This window comes from Canis lupus, chromosome X (assembly GCF_048164855.1).
Source record: "Canis lupus baileyi chromosome X, mCanLup2.hap1, whole genome shotgun sequence".
Lineage (NCBI taxonomy): Eukaryota > Metazoa > Chordata > Mammalia > Carnivora > Canidae > Canis > Canis lupus.
Window position 1 is genome coordinate 105,450,742 of NC_132876.1, and position 24,216 is coordinate 105,474,957.

General features: G+C 38.1%; 1 protein-coding gene across 1 annotated transcript; it reads right to left on the bottom strand.

The window, feature by feature from the left end:
- Window positions 1-800: 800 nt before the first annotated feature.
- On the bottom strand, window positions 801-19,050 carry EIF2S3 (eukaryotic translation initiation factor 2 subunit gamma). Its single transcript, XM_072816000.1, has 12 exons — window positions 18,724-19,050; window positions 18,085-18,148; window positions 16,879-17,006; window positions 16,668-16,789; window positions 15,546-15,640; window positions 13,202-13,360; window positions 11,818-11,952; window positions 9,494-9,588; window positions 8,997-9,141; window positions 7,399-7,568; window positions 6,962-7,134; window positions 801-1,223 (listed from the first exon to the last, which is right to left on the bottom strand). Exons 1-12 carry the CDS (start codon window positions 18,790-18,792, stop codon window positions 1,160-1,162), a joined length of 1,419 nt encoding a protein of 472 aa, XP_072672101.1. The 5' UTR covers window positions 18,793-19,050; the 3' UTR covers window positions 801-1,159.
- Between the last annotated feature and the right edge of the window lie 5,166 nt (window positions 19,051-24,216).

The window sequence follows — 24,216 nt, forward strand, 5'->3', positions numbered from 1 at the left end:
CCAAAACTAAGCCAATTCTGTATTGTTTGATACACCTACTTCTCAACTCTCTAAAATTATTTCTTAACACTGGGAAGTTTTGAAAAACATCAATGCCAGGGCTCCATCCCTAGTCAATTACATCAGAATCTCTGCAGGCTATCTTTTTCTTTCTTTCTTTTCAGGTTCTCCAGCAAATCTAATGTTAGCCAGAGTCGGGAGCTACTGTTTGAAGAAAATCTTACAAATAAATAAATAAAAATAAAGCATAGTACAGGAAAAGTGTAAGAAAATGGAAACGAAGTTAAAAATGAAAAGGCTCGCGCTTTGCTTTCTAACATCATTGACCTCTTGAAAGGTCCAAAAGTTACTAAAATTAGAATCTACATTATAACCGTTATCAATTAGGCAGTTAAGAAAAAGCATAAAGTAAGGCCTAGAAAGATCTACGTTACTTATCTAGAATCATCAGGTCTAACAGTGTTTTCCAATATGGGGAGGTTATCAGATTTCAGGTATAAACCAATGCAGAAACAACTGGCAGGACACCACAGGAAGAAGGTGAAAAACCTCTGGCTCTGGTTTCCTGTGTTCCAGTTCAGGAAAAGAGGGAGAGAACAAAAAGGTGTGTCCATGGGAATGAGCTCCTATGCTCTAAAGGATAATTTTTATTAATTTCCTTTTCACTCATAATTTCAAAAATAAAGCAACATAAAATATGGGAGAAACCAAAGCTGGTTTTTAAGAACTTGTGTCTTCAAATCTTTACTGGTACAATAGTCCTTCAAGTCTGGAATCAATCAAAGATAAATCATGCAAAGTAAGAAGAAAATCTTTATTTGAAATAGGTTTGATACGTGTGCTACAGAACAGGCTGGTTCTAGCAAATAGTTTCATTTCAAACCTGTACTGATGTATAAATTAGACATTATTTGGGAATGATTAATTTCTGCTAAAATGTAGATTGAATCTAACATTATGCCAATTTTTACATTTATTGTAGACCCTATTTTAGCACTAGAGGTTAAATTTTCATCACCAAAAAATGAGAATAACCTTACAGCTACCACTAAGGTAATGAGCTGTGAAATTAATTTCCCAGTATTGCTTTGAAAATATACCCCTAGGTTGTAATGAGAAATTCCAACTCCATCCAAATGTGTGATTTCCCTGGAATTCTTCAGTCATCATCTACTGTTGGCTTGATTGTCACTCCTCTTCTTATTTGACCCCAACCAATTAAACTGTAAAAAAGAAAATTTAAAAAACCATGAATTTTACACCCATTTCATTATCATTACCACACAATCATATGACATAACTGGTTTTACTTGCCTATCTGCTAAATTTGAATGTTCCCCAAAACTGCTGTTCCATTAAGAAAGCTGATACTTTTCTTCCTAGGTCCTCAGGGCCACAAAGATGGGCTCCAGACAGAATGAATGACCGAAAAAGCAAACAAAAAGTTGCTACTACAAATATGTTTGTCTTCACTCTACTGAAGTATACTCACCCCTCCAGAACCACCAGAGCCTTCCAGTCCACCTAAGGAATCATGCTGATACATAATCTATCACAGTCTGATTTTCTAAAAAATCTCATTTCCTATCCTCTTCTCTTGAAAAATGCTTATTTATTTATTTATTTTTTGGCCATTCACAGCACTCAACAGATCACAAAGGATTCAGCATGACCTTAGCTGGTAATGAAAATTAAGGGGAGAACTAGAAGAACGTACACTCTATTAGATTACTCTTAAATAGCAGAGGGACTTCCGCTCCCTCTTACAATGTTTGCTCTAATCAATGACTAGGCTGAATTGCTACCCCAACAATAGCTTCGAGAACAAAACCCATCTAAACATGGGGTAAAACCACAATTCTAAAGAACGTAAAAATCAGGGCAGCCCAGGTGGCTCAGCGGTTTAGCACCGCCTTCGGCCTGGGACGTGATCCTGGGAACCCAGGATCGAGTCCCATGTCAGGCTCCCTGCATGGAGCCTGCTTCTCCCTCTGCCTGTGTCCCTGCCTCTCCCTGTCTCTCTCATGAATAAATAAATGAAATCTTAAAAAAAAAAAAAAAGAATGTAAAAATCATTCAGATGCTCTCATTTAACAATTTTAACATACTTGCTAATTTTTAAAAACCTGTTTTTTTATTTCAATTTGTTATTATTGAAGTATAATTGACATATAGTATTATATTGGTTTCAGGTGTACAACATAGTAATTTGCCAATTCTATATATTATTCAATGTTTACCATTAAGGGTACTCACCATCTGGCACCATACATTATAATATTATTGACTATGCTCTCTAAACTGTACTTTCCATCTCCAGGACTTGTTTTATAACTGGAAGTGTTAATCCCTTTCACCTATTGCACTACCCTACCCACTTTGTTCCGCTCACCAGAAACCACCAGTTTGTTCTTGGTATTTACAGGCCTGTTTGTTTAGATTCCACCTTTGAGTGAAATCATATAGTATCTGTCTTTCTCTGATTTATTTCACTTAGCATAATACCCTCTACAACCATCCATGTTGTCACAAATAGCAAGATTTTATTCTATTTTTTTATGGCTAATATTTCATTGTGTATATATACCATATCTACCTCATCCAATCATCTATGGATAGACACATGGCTATTGTAAGTAATGCTATAAGAAATAAATATATATATATATATATATATACACACACATATATATATATCTTTTCAAATTAGTGTTTCTGTTTTTTAGGGGTAAATACCCAGTAGTAGAATTACTGGATCACATGATTATTTTGAAATTTTTGAGGAACTTCCATACTGTTTTCCACAGTAGTTGCACCAATTTATATTCCCATAAACACTGCATGAGAGCTCCATTTACTCCACATCCTTACCAACATTTGTTATTTCTTGCCTTTTTTTTTTTTAAGATTTATTTACTTGAGAGACAGAGTGTGCACGTGCACAAGGGGGAAGAGCAGAGAGAGAGAAACTCAAGAAGACTCCCCACTAAGAATAAGTGGACCCCAATACGGGGCTTGATCTCACGACACTGAGATCATAATCAGAGCTGAAATCAAGTCAGATATCCAATCGATTGAGCCACCCAGGTGCCCCTTTTTCTTGTCTTTTTGACACTAACCATCCGGTGTGGTGTAAGGTGAAAATTCATTGTGGTTTTGATTTGCAGTTCTCCCCAAAAATTATTGATGTTGAGTATTTTTTCATGTGGTTGTTGACTATCTGTATGTCTTTGGAAAAAGGACTATTAAGGGGCACTGCCCTTTTTAAAATGGAATTGTTTCGCTTGTTTGGTGTCATGCAAGTTCTTTATATATTTTGGCTATTAAGCCCTTGTTGAACATATTGTTTGCAAATACCTTTTCCCATTTAGTAGGTTGTCTTTTCATTTTTTGCTGTGCAAAAACTCTGTATTTTGGTGTAGTCCCAATAGTTTATTTTTGCTTTTGTTTCCCTTGCTTGATGAGATCTATCCATAAATATACTGCTAAAGCTGATGTCAAAAATTACTGCCTATGTTTTCTTTTAAGAGTTTTATGTTTCAGTCTCACATTTAGGCCTTGAATTTATTTTTGTGTATGGTGTAAAAAAGCGGTCCAGTTTCGGGGCACCTGGGTTTAGTGTCTGCCTTCAGCTTACGTCATGATCTCAGGGTCCTGAGGACTGAGCCCCATTTAGGGCTACCTGCTTGGTAAGGAGTCTGCTCCTTCCCCCCACTCATGCATATGCTTTCTATTTCAAATAAATAAATAAATAAAATCTTAAAAAAAAAAAAAGCCGTCAGTTTCATTCTTTCACATGTAGCTGTCCAGTTAGTTTCCCCAGCATCATTCATTGAAGAGACTCTCCTTTTCCCACTATATATTGTCATAGATTAATTGACCATATAAGCATGGGTTTATATCTTGCCCATCTTATTCCATTGATCTATGTGTCTATTTTTGTGCCAGTTTTCATACTGTTTTGATTACTACAGCTCTGTAATATAGCTTGAAATCTGAGACTATGGTATCTACAGCTTTATATTTCTTTCTCAAGACTGTTTTGGCTATTTGGGATCTTTTCCATACAGATTTTAGGATTTATTCTAATTTTATGAAAAATGCTATGCTATTTTGATAGGAACTGCACTGAATTTATAGACTGCTTTGGACAGTAGCAACATTTCAACATGAGTAATTCTTCTAATCCTTAAGCATAGTATATCTATTTGCTTGTGTTGTCTTTAATTTCTTTCACTAAAGTCTTACAGTTTTCAGAGTATAGGTCTTTCATCTCCTTGGTTAAATTTATTCCTAGATATTTTATTCTTTTTTTTTGGTATTTTATTCTTTTCGTAGCAACTGTGAATAAAATTGTTTTCCTAATCTCTCTTTCTGCTGCTTTATTAGTATATAAAAGTACAACAAATTTGTATATATTAATATTGTGTCCTGCAACTTTCCTGCATCCACTTATTATTAGTTCTAACAGTTTTCTGGTGAAGACTTGCCAATTTTTAAGCAAAATCTAAAGTTTCATGTGGATAGAATCCTCTTATAGTATTACTGAGAGACACAAAAAAATCCTTTTATTTTAAAATCTGTTCTGATATAGGAAATCATTCTAACCAAGTACAAATAATACATTCCCTGTTAAGAGTTTCTGAAAATTTATTATTTAAGACTATTTTAAAATACCCGGGAAATCAGTGTGTCTATAATAGCAAATGGTATAATCACACCAAAGAGTAAAATCAAATGACAAAAATCACTACAAAGCAGGATTATTTACTTAAAATTCAACCAGAAGTTTAACTCCCTCTAAATTATAGAGTAATAATTGAGATGAATCTTCTGAACAGATGATGAGACACCTTCATGGGGCACAGTATCAAGAAGCCTTAATAAGGGAAGTAAGTAGTGAGAAAAGAACAGTGAACCAAAAGTGATTTGAATAATTATGACAATAATGAGGTCTCAGAACAGTGTAATTGAGAGAGTTTGTATGAGACAAAGCAGGAACAAACAAAATGCTTCCAGAAAGGTCCGGAGTATCATAAAGTAGTGAGAACCTACTGGAAATTATTGAAGACAGCATCATAAAAATGTTTTAGGGAGATAAATTTTGACTGAGCTCTTAACTAACTCCTAAAGGAAGAGGAAATTAGGAATCTTTTGCAGTTAACTTTTACGTGTGAAACAATGGCAGTAAGGGGAATAAGACCACACAGAATAGAAAGCAAAGGGTAGATTCAGCAACTAACCAGGTAACTAAAAGCAGAGTCAGAAATCAAAGATATGTATTTCCTAGCTTATCCATTCAAAGGACCCTAAGGAATAGGAAGAGCACCCTAGGAATAAGAGCAGACCTAGCACCCAAATCTTCATTTCTAATTATTTCCTACTAAAGGAAACCAGGCTTCCTTGGAGAAATGGCCAATTTTAAAACTGGAGCAGGGGAGGTACAAGATGGGTTTAGAATCTCTTGGGCCAGAAACTAAGGAATTGTTCATATCAAAAGGCAGCTCTGGGGATCCCTGGGTGGCGCAGTGGTTTAGTGCCTGCCTTTGGCCCAGGGCGCGATCCTGGAGACCCGGGATCAAATCCCACGTCGGGCTCCCGGTGCATGGAGCCTGCTTCTCCCTCTGCCTAGGTCTCTGCCTCTCTCTCTCTCTGTGACTATCATAAATAAATTAAAAAAAAAAAAAAATCAAAAGGCAGCTCTGGTGGCTCAGCGGTTTAGTGCCGCCTTCAGCCCAAGGCATGATCCTGGAGACCCAGGATCAAGTCCCACATCGGGCTCCCTGCATGGAGTCTGCTTCTCCCTCTGCCTGTGTCTCTGCCTCTCTCTTTCTGTGTCTCTCATGAATAAATAAATAAAATCTTAAAAAAAAAAAGGACACAGGAGCCAGCTTGAAGAGCTTCTACTAGACAAATCTTGAACAATCAAAATAAACAAGGACATTAACGAAATCTTAACTACTGAATAAAACAGAACTCTGAGTATAACTAGTTAAGTAAATAATAGGAAAGAAAGAACAATAAATGAGAAGTGGTAGGTTGGAGGAAGGGTGTCACCATTTTGTAATCCTAAAATCAAGTTCAATTCAGACACGAATCATCAGTGGAGGGCTAAATCCAGGGAGTGAGATGTGATGAGGAGTAGGTTATTCACACGGTCTCAGGGAGTCTTCCTACAAAATGCTTACTAGGTGCACAGGTAAAAAGAGGATGAGGTAGAAAAACTGGCCAATGCTGACTGCATAATCAAAATTAACCTCAGCAAGGAGGATCAATCAGATCTCATGTGCTTCTGGCTGTGATTTCCTGAGGAGACATCACCACCTCTGTAAGTATTCCGGCCAAGAATACATAATCTGAATCTAATCTTAGGAAGTATCAGATAAACTCAAATTAAGGAAGAGTAAAAATGTATTCTTCAAAATAGTCAACATCAAGTAAGACAAAGAAAAGCTGAGGAAGTACCCAATTAGAGATAAAAGAGACATGACAGCTAAATGCAGTGTGGGAGCCTAGACCAGAGGGACTAGAGGACATTATTGGGACAAGCTGTATAACTAGAATATCAACTGTAGTTTTCAGTAATTTATCGAGAAAGAAGTTTATACATATAAAAGAGTATATACACACACACGTAAAAGTAAATGGTCTATCTAGGAAAAGAGAATAGGGAGGGGTGTGTGCAATTCTTGCAATTTTTTTATTAAGTCTGAAATTATTTCCAAATATAGTTTTAAAAAGCCAAAAGAGAAATAATGAATCTAATAAACTCACTGGTCTTTTCATATGTTGTGTGTATCACAAATCAGGGCTAGAAATACAGATTCAAAGTTATCCAAAGAAATAGTTGAGCTAAAGTGTCACTAAGTGTTGTGCTCAAGGTAAACTGTGTGTGTCCAAGATCTTAGGGGAATCGACTGTGTCTTTTTTATTAGATAGTGACAAGGGCTAGTAAACTTACCGCCAATGTTTCTCAACTCTTCGGCTAAGGGCAATTTTTTCTCCTACTTCTGTGCACACAGGATTAGTCAAAACGATTTTGCCCAAATCAGCCTTGACTGCGCTAACTCTTCCTCCTGTTGACAGGGATCCTATGTTCACCATGAGCACTTCATTCTTAGACAGCTTTTGCACCTAGGAAAAAAAATCGAGGACAAATAAACGTCATAATCAAGAAAATGCTTTCTAAAAATGACTGCTTATTTTCCTACATCCTTGCCAACTACAGATTATTGGCAATTTTCCATCTCTGCTAACCTAATATGAGACTTAACTTCCTGAAAGTCAAATTTACTCACCTTTTCTTAATCTCATGTTAGCTATAAAAGAATGAACCTCAAAACTGGTCTTAACATCGCTGCCACTTTTCGGAAATAGGACTTAACAGAAAGCACTTACCTTTGCTGCTTTCTTGTCTCCTTCAGTACGTACACCTAGAAGCCGTCTGAGTAAGAAATAGGAGATTTCCAATTCTGTGAAGATCTCTGGTAAAGCTCCAACTGCACCAAGTACCTGTCCCACCATTCTGTCAGCCCGGCACAAAGTAGGGTCAATTTTTGTTCCCACTCCTGATATAAAACAAGATAAAAAAGCCCAACTTTTTATTTTCTATAAAGCTGTTTACACAAAACTTAGTCAAACAAGTACAGCATACACCTATACTTTACCTATACTTTTCTACACACATTTATATTACCATACTCATATAAGAATTACATAGGGCATAACAAAATACCTGTCTTACCTGAAGAAACAGAATCATAAACTCATAGATTAGTTGGGCATTTGAGAACAATCTCTTGATTTAAATTCTATGAACAAGGCAGCCCAGGTGGCTCAGCGGTTTAGCGCTGCCTTCAGCCCAGGGTGTGATCCTGGAGACCCGGGATCGAGTCCCATGTCGGGCTTCCTGCATGGAGCCTGCTTCTCCCTCTGCCTGTGTCTCTGCCTCTATCTCTCTCTCTGTTTATCTCATGAATAAATAAAATCTTTAAAAAGATAAAATAAAAAATAAATTCTATAAACAAAGGACAGAGATGATTGCCTAACTCAAAAATAAGTATGAATATACTTATTAAAGGTTGAAAAAATACAAAATTCATAACGAGCAATTTGTAGAATATTTGCCTGCCATTTATCCCCTGGAAGGCTAATTAAAATATTAACTTCAGGACTTTACATATGATTCCTGGGATCCACTTCAAGATATTTTAGCTGTGAATGAGGAGGAAAGAAGATATAAAGATGAAGACTGGTAAAGTATTGGTAATTGTTCAAGCTCAGCAGTGGCTACGTGAGCATCATCATTAAATTATATACAGTAAACTCTTAATTACGGGATAGAAAAGTGAATTATATAACCCAAAACCAGAGAACCAAAAAACAAACTCCTCCTTTACCCAATAATTTCTACTGTAATCCAAAGGTACAACATGTCAAATTCTCACTGAATCTTGTCTTTTTCTGGGCATGGGTTGTAAGTTGTAAAATGTAAAAAGACTAGAAAACCCATAAATCATCTCAGTAATTACTTCACAATTGAAGGCATTTTTTAATTCTACCTCAGAGTAAACATGATCTGACAGGATTCAACTGACATTTGTGGATAACTTTCCATTTGCAAAACACACAAAAAAACAACCACTCTCTATCACCAAAATTGTGTAGACAAAAAAGTATACTTAATCATTTTAAATGCTGGATCATAAAACTTATTTTATTATTGCTAAAAGGAGTCACTTCACATACTAAACCAAAATGTGCTCTTCTTTATGCTTAGAAATAATTTTTACAAACATATGAAACCATCTTATGAACTAAAATCAACAGCTTAACCACATGAATGTTCCCCCACCCCAGTCAATTATTTAAAATACCCATTTAAAAATCTACAATATATCTTTTTGGGTAATCCTTTTCCCATGAAAAATACCGCCATGTTAAAAATGTAGGGATGAAAAAAAAAAAAAATGTAGGGATGAGAGAAAAATCCTTACCAATAAGACCTCCTGGAGCAGCATATTGAAGATCATTATGCTCTGCAAAAAGTGACACAATTTTGGAAAAGATCGGTTTACACATGAGTTTTCCTTCACTATCTTTGGAGACAATACCAGGTCTGACTTCTATCTCCTGGCCCACCTGTAAACACATGAGTTAGTAATTAGAATCACTGTGGGATGATACCATTAACACTAACATATCAAAAGTCCTAACAGGGTGACCTCAAAACTGAAAAGGCAATTATTTCTCTTACGTTGAAGACTGTTAAAAAAAGAAAAGATGGTGGAAGAGAGCTTCAAAATGAGAACCATCCAACCAACTGTTGCTAACTACCTACCACAAAAGCCTATCTCCATATAAAGTGTGCTCCATCCTCACACACACACACACGTAAGTTTACTTTTTAATTTGGAGTATCCATACTATTCACTTCATGATTAAGACAAGGGAAAAACAAACAAAATAACACAATAATCAAAATCCAGTTCACCTTTAATACTCCTTTTAGAATACTACCACCAGCTACACCACCCTTAAGGTCATCAACTTCACAGCCAGGTTTGTTGACATCAAAGGACCTAATAACTAAAAGAAAAACAAATTAAAGCCAATTCTGCTCATTTTAACTTGAAAAGAAATTCTTTTTTCTAAGTTAACTTCTCTAGGATAATAATAGTCACGTAATATTTATACACACAGGGGTGACTTTGTGACAAAATCTATTATTATTACTCCTATATTTATCACACTCTTACTTATGATGAAAATAGTGGAGGACAGCCCCCGGTGGCTCAGCGGTTTAGCACCGCCCTCAGCCCAGGGCGTGATCTTGGAGAGTCAGGATCAAGTCCTACATGGGGCTCCCTGCATGGAGCCTGCTTCTCCCTCTGCCTGTGTCTCTGCCTCTCTCTATCTCTGTGTCTTTCATGAATAAATAAATAAAATCTTAAAAAAAAAATAGTGGAAATAAAAGTTAATTGATGGGAGCATATTATGGTACATCCATACTATGGAATTTCATGCGGATATTTAAAAAGAATGTTGTTTTTTTAAAAGATTTGAGAGAGTACATGCGCACACACTGGGGGTAGGGGCAGAGGGAGAGGGAGAAATTTAGGCAGACTGCACTGAGCTTGGAGCCCGATGTGGGGCCTGATCCCATGACCCTGAGATCATGACCTGAGCTGAAACCAAAAGTTGGATGCCTAACCGACTATGCTACCCAGGCACTCCAAAAAAAGAATGTTTGACTTATAATATAATGACCTGAAAGGATAACCCACAAACACTATTTTTTTTAAAAAAACAAAAACAACCTAGATATTAAAGTAACACACAGAGTACGATCCTTTCTTTCTTTCTTTCTTTCTTTCTTTCTTTCTTTCTTTCTTTCTTTCTTTCTTTCTTTTTCTTTCTTTCTTTCTCTCTCTCTCTCTCTCTCTCTCTTTTTCTTTCTTTCTTTAATATTTTATTTATTTATTCATGAGAGACACAGAGAGAGAGAGAGGCAGAGACACAGGCAGAGGGAGAAGCAGGCTCCATGCAGGGAGCCCAATGTGGGACTCGATCCCGGGACTCCAGGATCACGCCCTGGGCTGAAGGCAGGCGCTAAACTGCTGAGCCACCCAGGGATCCTCATGATCCCATTTCTACAAAGTAAAACTAAAACAGGAAACATGTACATGTTTATACATAATGATGTGAATAAAGAGGAAGGCATGGGAATAATACACACCACCTGTTAACTTTGGCTACTTCAGGGCTAAGGGGCCAGAAGTGAAAGGTAGGGAGATGGGACTTTTCTTTATCTACCTCTGTATAACTTCTTGAATTAAAATTTAGTTTTAAAACTATAAAACAAGGACACCTGGGTGGCTCAGTGGTTGAGCATCTATCTGTCTTCAGCTCAGGGCATGATCCTTGGGTCCTGGGAACGAGTGCCACATCAGGCTCCCCAAAGGGAGCCTGCTTCTCCCTCTGCCTGTGTCTGTCTCTCATGAAAAAAAAAAAATAAATAAAACCATAAAACACCTTTAGAACTACATGAACTGAACTTAGTTCCTGAGAGCAGTGACCCTTAGCAAGGATACACATCACAATCATCCAAGAGAACACTTCCCACAATATAAAGGGGGGCACCAGGTACAGGCCCAGAGAAGCTCAAATGTCTGTTTTAAAAAGGCTCCTACCTCTCTCTAGAGGAACCACAACCACATCAGATGATCAAATTATATCAATATTGGTACTATGAACTTAAAGTGAAAGGGACATGAAAATCTTCATTAATGGTACAGTGAAAACATTTGTATGAAAGCTCTTAAGACTGATTGATTGATTCATTCATTCATTGAGAGACACAGAGAGAGGCAGAGACATAGGTAGAGGAAGAAGTAGGCTCTCTGCAGGGAGCCAGATGAGGGACTCAATCCCAGGAGCCTGGGATCAGGACCTGAGCCAAAGGTAGACAATCACTGAGCCACCCAGGTGCCCTGTATGAAAGTTCTAATATCCTGTTCCTGACTAAAACATTTTAATTCCATGGAAAATACTGTATGACTCCATCTTAATCATGTAATATACCATACATATACACATCACAAAAAGATTAAAAGTTGCTTCTGTGTTCAGTACTCTGTCCCTCTTCCAGTAATGCAATCTAGCATTATCAATACAATCCCAGAATCAAAAAATTTTTTACGAAGATTATAATTTATTATCTCTGCAGAAAGAGGAAGTTATTAATAAACACCCTCAAAGGGAACCACCAAAGTAAAAAGATCAAATTAAGAGTTAAAGATAAATACTATCACTTACCAATAAGTCGGGGTTCTGAAGTAAAGTCTCTTGGGGGTACTGGAATTTTCTTCACTATGTACTCACAGACAACTTCAATATTGTATTTCAGCTGAGCAGAAATTGGAATAATAGGAGCTCCTTCTGCTACTGTGCCTATACAAAATTCAGCAAGATTAAGACTCTTTAGTTTTACAAACATGATCTTTCTGTTACATCAGTTAAGATAACCAAAACAGATGCCTAAACATCCACAAATGTCAGCAACAGATGCAAAGTGCTAATTCTGTTTAGAAAGGTAGCAGCATTCTGTTTTTACTCATAAAAATGAATACTAGTCCCTTTTCGGAAAAAAGTTGTTAAAATATATTAACACATATATTTAATATACTAAAATAGTAACTGTCTAAAGGAATAAAACACTAACACTCCTGGGAAAAAGCACTTTACTAGTTGAAACATTTCTAATAACATGTAATTAACCCCCCCAATAAATGTCAGGGTAAAATTACAGACTCTTTGCTAATCAAAGACTACTGGCTTATATAATATTTGCTTCCTATTAATTATATGTTAAACAGGTTGGTCAAAGAAATGGACCAAACATAATTAGTTTTTAATCAAAATGACTTATTCTTTTCATCGTGACAGAACTAGGTTCATTAGAGTCAACCCTTCCAACAAGGCTTAGAGAGAATTGTCAACAATAGCATGCATCATGTCTTCCCTAAAATGAAAAACCCTATGCTGTTAGAGAAATGAACACTAGGAAGATTTAATATATCATTGTCAGTTCCAAAGATCAAAGTACTCAGTAAGAATAGTCTAAGACTTAAGTTTTTTCAAAAGATGCTTCTGTTCATTAAGGACTTTTTCCCTAAACTAACAGTTTCCAGAATATAACTTCAGTTCTTTCAGTCAGCAAAAATATACTTTAAACTTTCAATTATAAAATAAGTCACTGAAAAAAAAAGTCACTGGGATGAAATGTACAGCATAGTGAATACAGTCAATAATATTTTAACAATTTTGTTGTTACAGACGGTAACTACACTTATTGTCAGGAGCACTGCATAATGCACAGAATTACCAGAACTGTCCAATCAGTACGTTGTACACTTGAAACTAACACAAGAGTACATCAACTACACTTCAATAAAAGAAAATATTCTAGATATATCTGGATGAAAAAATGTATGCGCTTTAGTTTATCAAATTCACAAACACAGATCTCACTAACTGTGAAACTGGTTACGAAGTGGTAGGTAGAGAAATAGGTTTTAAGATCCATAAACTTCTCTATTTCAGATAGTCTCTTTTAGTAAAAGTTAATTTAACATCTGGTATCTGGATTAAATACCTCTCAAAGTGATTCATAGATTTATTACAGATTATGGCTTCTTACCTTGTACAAATGCAAGGATCTGTTCATACTGTTCCTTAGCCTGACTTTCTTTTACCAAATCAATTTTATTTTGTAAAATTAAAATATGCTTCAGTTTCATGATTTCTATAGCAGCCAAGTGTTCAGAAGTCTGAGGTTGAGGACAAGACTCATTACCAGCTAGATGATGAAAAATAAAAAAGATGCATGAGAATTAACTGGAAATATCCAGAATAGGCAAATCCATAGGGACAAAAAGCTGATTAGTGGTTGCCAGGAGCTGGGGGAAGGACACAGCGTAGAGTGACTGCTTAATGGGCATGAGGTTTCCTTTTGGGGTAATGAAAATGTTCTGGAACCAGAAAATGGTGATGCTTGTAGAACACTGTCAATGTACTTAATGTCACTGAGTTGTACACCTTAAATAGTTGTAACGGTAAATTTTATGTATATTTTACTACTTAAAAAAAGCTTACCTGGTATCTAATAAAGGAAACTTTTGCATGTCCTAGCTATACCAGCAAAAGTCCTACATATCACTTCCAAGTGTCCACCTTTTGTCCTTGTTTAACACTCTGTGCCTGCATTCACTGGAGTCTTCAGATAATTTGGCTCTCATCCCTGGTGCTAAGCAAGCAGCTTGGAATCAACAAGTTTGGCACCCCAGGGTCTGCCCCTAGCCTTTGCTCAGGTAGAAGGTATACCCTCTGGCTGTATCCAGTCTTAGAGATGTTATGGCCCAGTTAAGCTCCTGAGAGGCAGAGAATAATTAAGAGAAGACACTACAGGGATCCCTGGGTGGCGCAGCGGTTTGGCGCCTGCCTTTGGCCCAGGGCGCGATCCTGGAGACCCGGGATCGAATCCCATATCAGGCTCCCGGTGCATGGGGCCTGCTTCTCCCTCTGCCTGTGTCTCTGCCTCTCTCTCTCTCTCTCTGTGACTATCATAAGTAAATAAATAAAAATTAAAAAAAAAAAAAGAGAAGACACTACAGTCTGTGAATTTCAACTACTACCAAAGGGTACTCCCTAACAAAACGAGATAAGAACACTAGAAGTAAAGTGTTCTTTATACTCCTTCATTGTGTACTTGTATTGGAATTCAGAACTCTATCCTGGTAGGAAAGCACCGAAGCATGTGGGGGAAGCGAGACATTCTGGAATGAAGCATGTAGCTATATGGGGGGGAGGGGAGAGGGCTGCCTGAAAAACATGGTCTATGGGAATGACAAGCAGGGATGGTTTTTATGTGTCTTTTTATTTTTGTAAAAAGGAAAACTTGGAAAGACGGAGAGAATACATTTTATATCTGGATTTTTCCAAATAAAGATGGCTATGGTAATGGTGGGTGGGGTAGGATGGGGGGGGGGACCTAGAGTAAGGCTAGAACAGTGTATTATTAAGAAATTGGCATGTTTTCTTGGGCCCTCCAACAATCATCTTCCCCAGGCAGTGATGTTCAGGTGTCCTACACTATCTACTTGGCATCCTTTCAAAAATTATGTCCCATAGGTTAGCATCTGCCTTCAGCTAAGGTCATAACACCAGAGTCCTGGGACCCAGCCCCACGTCAGGCTCCCTGCTCATTGGGGAGCATGCTTCTCCTTCTCCTCCCTGCTCTCGATCTCTCTCTCTCAAATAAATAAAATCTTTTAAAAATTTTAATAAAAAAATAAAATAAATAAAAATTATGTCCCATTAGCAATGAAATCTGACAGATCACATAAGGAATGTAGTACAACTCTAGCTTTGAAAATTCCAATGAGAAAAAAAAAAAGAAAATCCCAATGAGGTCTACACTTTAGCACTTTATTTTTTTTACACTTTAGCACTTATTGTAAATGAGATTTGCATCCAAATAAAACCACTATACGTAACTATTGCAGTGGACAAAAAATATACATACATTCATACACAAATTTAAAACTAGAATAATAAATCATCTCATGTGATCTAGGTGGGAAAAATGCACTACTGACTTTAATTTAAAATATATACTAACTGGGATGCCTGGGTGGCTCAGCGCCTGCCTTTGGCCCAGGGCATGATCCTGAAGTCCCAGGATCAAGTCCCATATCGGGCTCCCTGCATGGAGCCTGCTTCTCTCTCTGCCTGTGTCTCTGTCTCTCTCTCTGTGTGTCTCTCATTAATAAATAAATAAAATCTTTAAATATATATATATAAATATGCTTAGTTATTTTATGATACCTGATAGGCAGGGATGTCATCATGGATGACATGTTAGCTCCCATTTGTATCGCTCTTAGGTAATGGATATGGCCCTTAATGGCCTTAGTTCCCCTTTAAATATAACATTTTGGATTTGCTCCACATTGATTTGTCAAAACCAATTCTGATATATTTACCTATCAACAGAAGAGCTGCATCCATCACTGCTGCACCGTTTAGCATAGTAGCCATCAAAATATCATGGCCAGGACAGTCAACAAAGGAAACATGTCTAGCAATTAAGAAATAACGATTAGTCCTAAGATCAATTCACATTTCAAAAGATAGAAATCCCCAAATCCAATCAAAATGAATATGGTATAGAATATAGTATAGAAAATATACTAGAAATGTCACCGATTTGAAAGCTAAAACAGTGTTTACAGAATGGGCAATGCCATCTGAAAAAATGATTTGTAAAAAATTCCTCTAGCACCTTGAAAAGCTGGAACTGCCAATCTGAAGTAGAGATGGCAGTACTATTTTAGCAAAACTGCTACTTACTGAAAATCACTATTTTTAAAGAATGTATGCTCACATTGTTATGATCTAAAAAGGGGTTAGCAAACTAAAGCCCTTAGGCCAAATCTGGCCTATGCCCACTCAAGCATATATTATTTGCATCTGCTTTCATAATACAAAGGCAGAGATGAGTAGCCTCTTCCCAGTGCCACCTGGGGACCAGAAGTAGGGTGAAGCCAAGTGAGATATTTGCTTTAGGGGTAAAATTTAAGGGAGTGACAAAAAACTCACTAATCAAGATAAATATTTAAACTTAAAAACAAAATTAATGCCAAAAATTTCATGATAAGCAAAATACCAAAATTAACTTAACAATGTCACACTGAGCCCAAAATAGTGATACTGAAGCAAGAGGAAAAAGATCCGTGATTTTGAGCTTGTCTTTTTTTAAACAAACGATATTTTATGACAATTCTTTGCATCATTTTCAAAAAGCACCACCTCGAAATACTGTTTACTGAGGTTTTTGGGTTTTTGTTGTTGTTGTTGTTGTTTTGGATTTTTTCTCTTATATTCTGGGCCCAAGGCAAGGGCCTCACTCACCTCTACCCAGTCCCAGCATTGCCCCAATGTAAAAAATTTCCTTGTGGGCCATCCCCAAACCCCAGTAACATCATTAGGTAGAAGCTATATCCTCTGATAAAGAACCAGGATATGAATCACATTCAAAAAATAGATAGGCAACAAAAACATTCAGCAATTAGTTTCATTACAACGTGTTTTTTGAAATAGATCACCTGACTAATTTAAAATTCCCTTTGGTCCCTGGAATGTCTGTAGGAAATTCATCTGGTGTACTACTTCCACAGGATCTGTAACATTCTGGCCGAGGACAACTTGGGTCGTCAAGTTTATAAATCTAAAAATTCCAACGAAGAAAATATTCGAACTTGTTATCTGCACATTTAATAATCAAAGTTATTTCTAGTTCCACAGTACACAGCTCACCTTAGCATTAGCATATCCAAGCTTGATTGTAATATTTCTTTCTAGTTCATTTTTGAACCTGACAGTGTGAACTCCAGAAATAGCTTTTACAACTGTGGATTTCCCATGAGCCACATGACCAATTGTACCTATAGACAAAGTTTAAGAAATTAATTCATGTGCATTCAATTACACCAAATACTATTTCAAAAAGCATTGGAGTACAAAATCCAAAGCTATAACTTACTATAAATATCAATGTAAAAGAGTGACTTCAATTTTTCCTCCTTCATATTCTTTCCTACTAAAACCTTATTCTGGTACAGGACTGAATGGAACTTTCCATGTAATGACAATCTCATTCAAAAACTACACTCAGTCCTAGAGACCCAGGATCGAGTCCCACGTCAGGCTCCCTGCATGGAGCCTGCTTCTCCCTGTCTCTAATAAATAAATTAAAAATCTTAAAAAAAAAAAACAAAAACAAAAAAACTACAGTCAGTATAGTAAGTTATTCATCTTATGTTTCCAATCACATAAAAGACTGCCTTCATTTAAAATAAACACTTCACAAGAAAGAATCCTGTATACTAAGGAACTTTACAGCATAACCAGAGCAAAGTAAGTAGGTATGAGTCCTGATACAATCAAAAAGAATCTATGAAAACAGGAAAACAACCCAGGTTTAATTATGGTAATGCTATCAAGGATAGCATATATCTTATAGCTTTTTAATAACCTGATGGCAGAGCTTTACTATTAACTAGATTTGATTGTGCTGTCTGTACAGGTTGTCAAATACCCTAAATTTACACTCAGTCAACATATCTTCTTCTGTAAAGTTCTAGATGGCAATTGTGGGCAGGGGGGACCCTTCTACTTATTAATAGCTTATATACCAAATAAAACTTTAGAAAATTATGCCTTTGCAATAACCCTGTATGGCAAGTACCACATTTTCATCTCTTCTGCTACATAGGACTACACCTTGCCTTATGCTACTAAAATTTTCATGTGTCTGTATTTTTTCTTTTCACCTAGACATAAACTAAGCATGAACAATATGTGCTTCCCACAAAATCTGGCAGGTCCTTTGCTCACACAGGCTCAATGTCTATTTCCTGAATGTCTGTGACCTCACAAAATTCAGGTAATCACACAAAGGGAGAAGTTAAAATTCCTCGTCCTGATCAAGCAAGTCAGGTCATCAAGTTATTCTTATCTTACCTATATTAATTGTGGCTTGTCTGCTGATAACTTCGTGTGAAAGTGGAGTCAACTTGGTAACATCCTACAATGAAACATTTTTATTTTAAATCGCTGTACATAAGACAAATCACAGCTTTTCCTTTGACTTTACATTTGCTACCCACAGCTTGCCACCATGTGAACAGCTCTCCTCTACTCCCTAAAGCACTTTTCCTGCAAAAGTGCTTTCTTGTACTGATGACTAGGAAGCCCTAAAAGCCCTTCATCGGTTCAGGAGACTACACCTCCACTCACTATGGGAGATGAGAAAGCCCGAGACCCCCCAACCTCCCACTTTGACAGTATTAGCACTGAGGATGATGTAGATACTCCCTTCCCAGATCTTCAGAAGCAAAAGCCTTAGTAACACTTAGCATTAGGCCTTTCCAGCCGAATCCGTCAGGGGTTTGAGGTCCCACAACCTCATATCCCCACGCAAAGCTCGCGCGGACGTGCCGAGGTGCAAGCGGCGGCATCAGCACGGTTTAGGGCGCCCCAGTCCGAATCTCCCTAACACATGCTCCCGACATCCCGGCACTGCCTCGTCTCCACGCCTCCCGGGAGGCTCGATCATCCATTTCTGAGTTCACTCCGCATCCCTGCAGAACGTAACCTTACCAAGGTGGCGAGATCCTGGCGAGAAAGGTGCGGCTGCCCCAGAGTCACTCCAGCCTCGCCCCCCGCCATCTTGCTCCGAGAGGAAGGAAGTCGCCTCAGTCGCTGCCTGACCGAAAGCAGGTCCCCTTGTGTGGGGCGGGGAAACGGAGGGCGGGAAGGCCGACTAGGGCCCACGCCTGGGAAAAGAGGGGAGCCGGTGCAGCAGGGGCCTCGCTGCTTGGACTTCTCTCCGCTTGGGTTTACGCAGTGCCTGCCTGAAGACTCACTAAAAAACAGGAGGCAAAGTTTCGGAATCCATACGCTGCTGCCCTGGCGGATATTTGTGTAGGCAACGCTAAGGGCAGCCCCAAAAAAGACCCTTTGCTAGGCGGGTGATGCAACCGCCAAGCGCGCTGGCGAGGGAGAAGCCATTTCCGGTTCCCGTAGGGATGGCCGGAAGTTTCCTGGAACCTGGGAACGTTCTCGCGGGGGGCGGGGGGGTGAGGCTAGACGGAGGGGCTGTCCATCTTTACTGATTTCCATAATTTAATAAGGCGAGATCGGCTCGGGGTGCGGCTCGCCTGTAATGGCCACGCTGGCAGCGCTCATGGCCCTGCGCGTCACCTGGCGGGTGGCGGGGAGGGCGCCCTCGCGCGGAGGTTTCATGAAATGGTCAGAGGCCCAGGGATGGGAAGAGCCAAGTCCCTAACTTGTTCTCAGAGACAGGTTTCTAGGGCCCGGGAGGCGGGTCCATGGTGGCTCTAAACTGCACAGCATAGAGTTAACATAGGATAGAAGCGAAGTGTTGTAAAAGCGCCCAAGAAGGTTTGCTTTTGTTTTAAGCCCATACAGGAAAACTAACTTCTTTAATGGAAAAATTTCCATCCAATCGGTATTTTAAAATTTAAAGACTTCGGGGACTTTACTTTTTTTCACGAGGTATCAAAAAGAAGCCGAGTAATTTTTGTTTCTCCCCATGCATTTCTACACTTATACAAATTTTCTGTCATGAACAGCTGTTCATTTCTAGCCAGCAAAAAATGTAAGGAGAAGCGACTAAGAATTTAGATTACCTGTGTTTATTGAATACTTAAGTAAGATTAAAAGGAATATAGGTTTTCTATTACGTAAGTTTTAGGTTACAACAGTTTACCTAAAATAGGAAATTTTATTTCAGCAAGTGCATTCATTGGTTAAGTGATGGTAGAGAACTGTGCAATGTATTGTATTTGAATGGAAGCATTTATTTCCTAAATTTAGCGACTTATAAATTTGTAAGTTTATAAATTTAGAATTTATCTTACATTCTAAATAGTTATACCAGCCAATTCAGGAAACCTATTGAGGTGATAAAAATGTAGAAATGTCAACTCATTACGCTATACACCTGAAACTAATGTAATATTGTATGTCAACTATAATGAAAGATAAATGTTGAACTAGTGGTGATGGTTGCACAACTTTGTGAATATACTAAAAACCAATGAATTGTATGGTTTAAAAGAGTGAATCTTGTGGTATGTGAATTATATATCAATGAAAAATAAAATTCATTGATAATGAATAGAACATAATATGCTTTATTGTCAAACGTATCCTGGAAGTGGAAATGTCACAAGAAATAATGTTATTAAAAATTATAAATATTGGCACTGACTTAATAGGTATTTATTTTATTTATTTATTTTATTTAACCCTCACAACAATCCGATGAAGTAGATAGTATTACCCCATTTTTACAGGTGAGGAAAGTGGGTCCTTGAAAGATTATATAACATGCCCACAGTCCCACAGCTTCTAAGTAGCAGAACTGGAATTCATAGGCAATTACAAGCATACTCTTTTTAAAGAGTCGGCTTTGAGGTAAAGCTTGCATACCATGAAATTCACTCACTTTAAATATACAAGTCAGTGATTTTAGTAAATGTACAGAGCTGTGTAACCACAGTCCAAATTTTGAATATTTCCCTCACCCCAAAGAGACCCCTCATGTCTACCTGCTGTTAATCCCCCTTCCCATCTCTGGCCCCAGGCAACCACTAAAGATCTTTGTCTCTACAGACAATTTCTGGACATTTCACATAAATGGAAGCATATAATGTTGTTTTTTGCATCTGGCTTCTCACACTGAGCATAGTGGTTTTGAGATTCATCCATGTTATAATAATTCCATCACATGGGCATATCACATTTTGTTAATCCTTTCATCAGTTGATGGATATTTGGATTGTTTGCACTTTTGGCTATTGTGAATAATACTGCTATGAACGTTGGTGTACAAGTTTTTGTTGTGAATAATGCTATGAACATTTCTGTACACATTTTTATGAAAACATGTTTTCATTGCTCTTGGTAAATATCTAGCTGTCCAATTGCTGAGTGCAATGGTAAATCTATGTTTAACATTTTGTGGAACAAACTTTTCTAAAGTGGCTGCACCATTCATTCCTACCAGCAATCTATGAGGGCTCTAGTTTCTCCACATGCTCACCAATGCTTGATTCTGTTTTTTTTTTCTTTTTATTGCAGACATTATAATAGGTGCAGTTTTCATTTGCATTTCTCTAATGACTAATGATGTGTTGAGCATCTTTTCATGTACTTATTAGCCATTCACATTTCTTTTTTTTTTAAGATTTTATTTTATTCATGAGACACACACACAAAGAGAGAGAGAGAGAGAGAGGCAGAGACACAGGCAGAGGGAGAAGCAGGCTCCATGCAGGGAGCCCGACATGGGACTCGATCCCGGGTCTCCAGAATCACACTCTGGACTGAAGGCGGTGCCAAACCGCTGAGCCACCCGGGCTGCCCGCCATTAACATTTCTTCGGTAAAAAAGCTATTCCAGCCCATTCTTAAATTGGGTTACTTATTTTCTTATTATTGAGTTGCAAGAGTTCTTTATAAAGTCTGGATACAAGTTTCTATCAGATACATTATTTGCAAACATTTTCTGCCAGTCTGTCGCTTCTCTTTTCACTTTCTTTTAAGATTTTATTTATTTGACAGAATGAGAGAGCAAGTGCGCAGGCAGAGGGAGACAGAGAAGCAGGCTCCCCACTGAGCAAAAAGCCCTACATGGGGCTTGATCCCAGGAATCTGGGATCATGACCCAAGCCAAAGGCAGGCACTTACTATCTGAGCCACCCAGGTGCTCCAGTCTTTGCATTTTCTTAATGGTATCTTGGAAGAGCAAAAGTTTTTAACTTTGATAAAGTCCAATTTATTTCTTCATTTATGAATCATGCTTTTGGTATCATTATTTAAGACTGCTTTACCTAGCTGAAGTTCACGAAGATTTACTTCTAGGGTGTTTTTTTTTTTTTTTTTTTTTTTAGGTTTTCTTTTTAAAGATTGATAGTTTTGGAATGCCTGGGTGGCTCAGTGGTTGAGCGTCTGCCTTTGGTTCAGTGCATGACCCCAGGGTCCGTGGATCAAGTCTTGCACTGGGCTCCCTGTGGGGAGCCTGCTTCTCCCTCTGCCTGCGTCTCTGCCTTTCCCTCTGTGTCTCTCATGAATAAATAAATAAAATCTTTAAAAAAATATTGATAGTTTTAGCGCTTATATTTAGGCCTATGATCTATTTTGAGTTAATTATTGTGTAAAGTGTGAGGAAAGAATTTAACTCCATCCAAAAGTTTAAATCTTTTTACATGCAATTGTCCCACCACTAATTGTTGAAAAGACAGTCCCTTCCCTATTGAATTGCCTTGGCATTGTTGTATAAAATAAACTGACCATAAAAGGGGGTTTTCTGGACTCTAAATACTCTTCCATTATCTATATGTCCATACTTATGCCAGTACCACGCTGTCTTGATTTCTGTAGTTTTATAGTACATTTTGAAATTGAAAAGTGTAAGTCTCTCAACTATGTTCTTTTTCAAAACTGTTTTGGCCCTTCTAGAGTTTTTGCATTTCCATAAAAATTTCAGGATCAGCCTGTCAATTTCTGCCAAAAAAGCGGGGGACGGGGGTGGGGGGGAAGCCTACCGGGTTTTTATATGGATTGTTTTGAATCTGTAGATCAATTTAGGGAGAATCACCATTTCAACAGTATTGAAACTTCAATCCCACAGGGCTATCCTGCCTTACCTATACTTAGCATTGCAACGCCCCTCACCAAAACAGTGCTGTTCCTCTCTCAAGTCGCTGGAAAGCATGAAGCTCAGTGGTCCTTTCAGCCAGGCTTGAGCCCTGCTGTTCATGTAATGCTTTCCCTGCTTCTACTTCAGCTACCACCCCAAGCTGTGGCAGCCAGAACTAACTTACCTAAAGTCCCTCTCTACCCTGTATCGACAAAGACATTTTGTCCCAAGAGAGCTATGCAATCACTGTTTTTTTTTAAGAACTTAGTTTTAGAACCAATAAATAACCTCAGAGCTTGGATTCAATCCCGTCTCTATCCTTAACCACACTCCCCAAACCCTAAAGCTGTGCTTCTGGCAACAGTTATTACTGAAGGCTTTTTTTCACTTCTTTCATTGAGCAAACACCATATAGCAGCTCTTCTTTGCTCCCACTCACCTCAGCTCTGGCGCTCACACTTGGTGTGTGTGTGTGTGTGTGTGTGTGTGTGTGTGTGTGTGTTTTCATGCACATCTACTGAAATGCAGTGCTTATGAATATGTGGCTTGTACCCTGAGGCTTCTAAAGTATAGTGTTGCTTTTCATTGGTTCATAAAGAACATAAGAATGATTAACTTGGGGGGGAGGAATTTGTCCTTTTTCACACATTCATTTACAAGGGGGCATTGTCTACTTTGTGTTTCAAAGTAAATATAGTCCATTAAAAAACGGTGACATTCATTTCGTTTTTTATAGATAGTGGATGTTTAACAACTTACAATACTTTTCTATCTGGCTTGGCATGTCACATTCTTTGTTTTACCCGTATCTCACTGGCTACTCCTCTTGTCTCCTTGACAATTCTTTATCTTTTCCTGGATGACTCCCTAATATTGGAGTGCTTCAGGCCCAGTCCTTGCTTTACTTCATTCAGCCCCTTTGTAATCTCATAAGCACCTCATGAACATGTGGCTTGCAATGTTGAGGCTTCTGAAACATAGTGTTATTTTTTGCTGTTTTAGCAGGAGTACAAAAATGATTAGCTTTTTAAACATTTATTCTTTGTTCATTTTCAAGGGGACCTTGTCTACTCTGCATTTCCAAGTAATCTATTCAGTTAAATTGGCAACATTCATGCACCTTTTATTGATGACAGACATTTAGCAACTTCTAGTACCTATCTCTCCAGCTGGTAAGCATAGCACACTCTGGTCTTCTGCACCAGCTCCCTGTTTGGGATAGCTCCCTCCCCTTGGCATGCCCCCTTCTCCTTTCTCCCCCACCCCCTGCTCCAAGCCTGCTCCTCTTGAGATCTTCCCCATGTCAGGAAATGCCAGTTCCATCCTTCCAGTCACTCAGGCTGGAAACCTAGGTGACATCCTTGACATCTGTCTTCCCTTTATCCCAATATCCAGGAAACTCTGTTGGCTATACCTTCAGAATAT

Excerpts from the sequence above, each read along its gene's own strand:
- EIF2S3 (XM_072816000.1), bottom strand. The coding sequence starts at position 18,792 with ATGGCGGGGGGCGAGGCTGGAGTGACTCTGGGGCAGCCGCACCTTTCT. Across the intron at positions 15,641-16,667 it reads GGGAATTTTAAATTAGTCAG|ACATGTTTCCTTTGTTGACT; the intron begins GTGATCTATTTC and ends CTTAATTGCTAG. Across the intron at positions 7,569-8,996 it reads TGCTCCAGGAGGTCTTATTG|GAGTGGGAACAAAAATTGAC; the intron begins GTAAGGATTTTT and ends GTTTTATATCAG.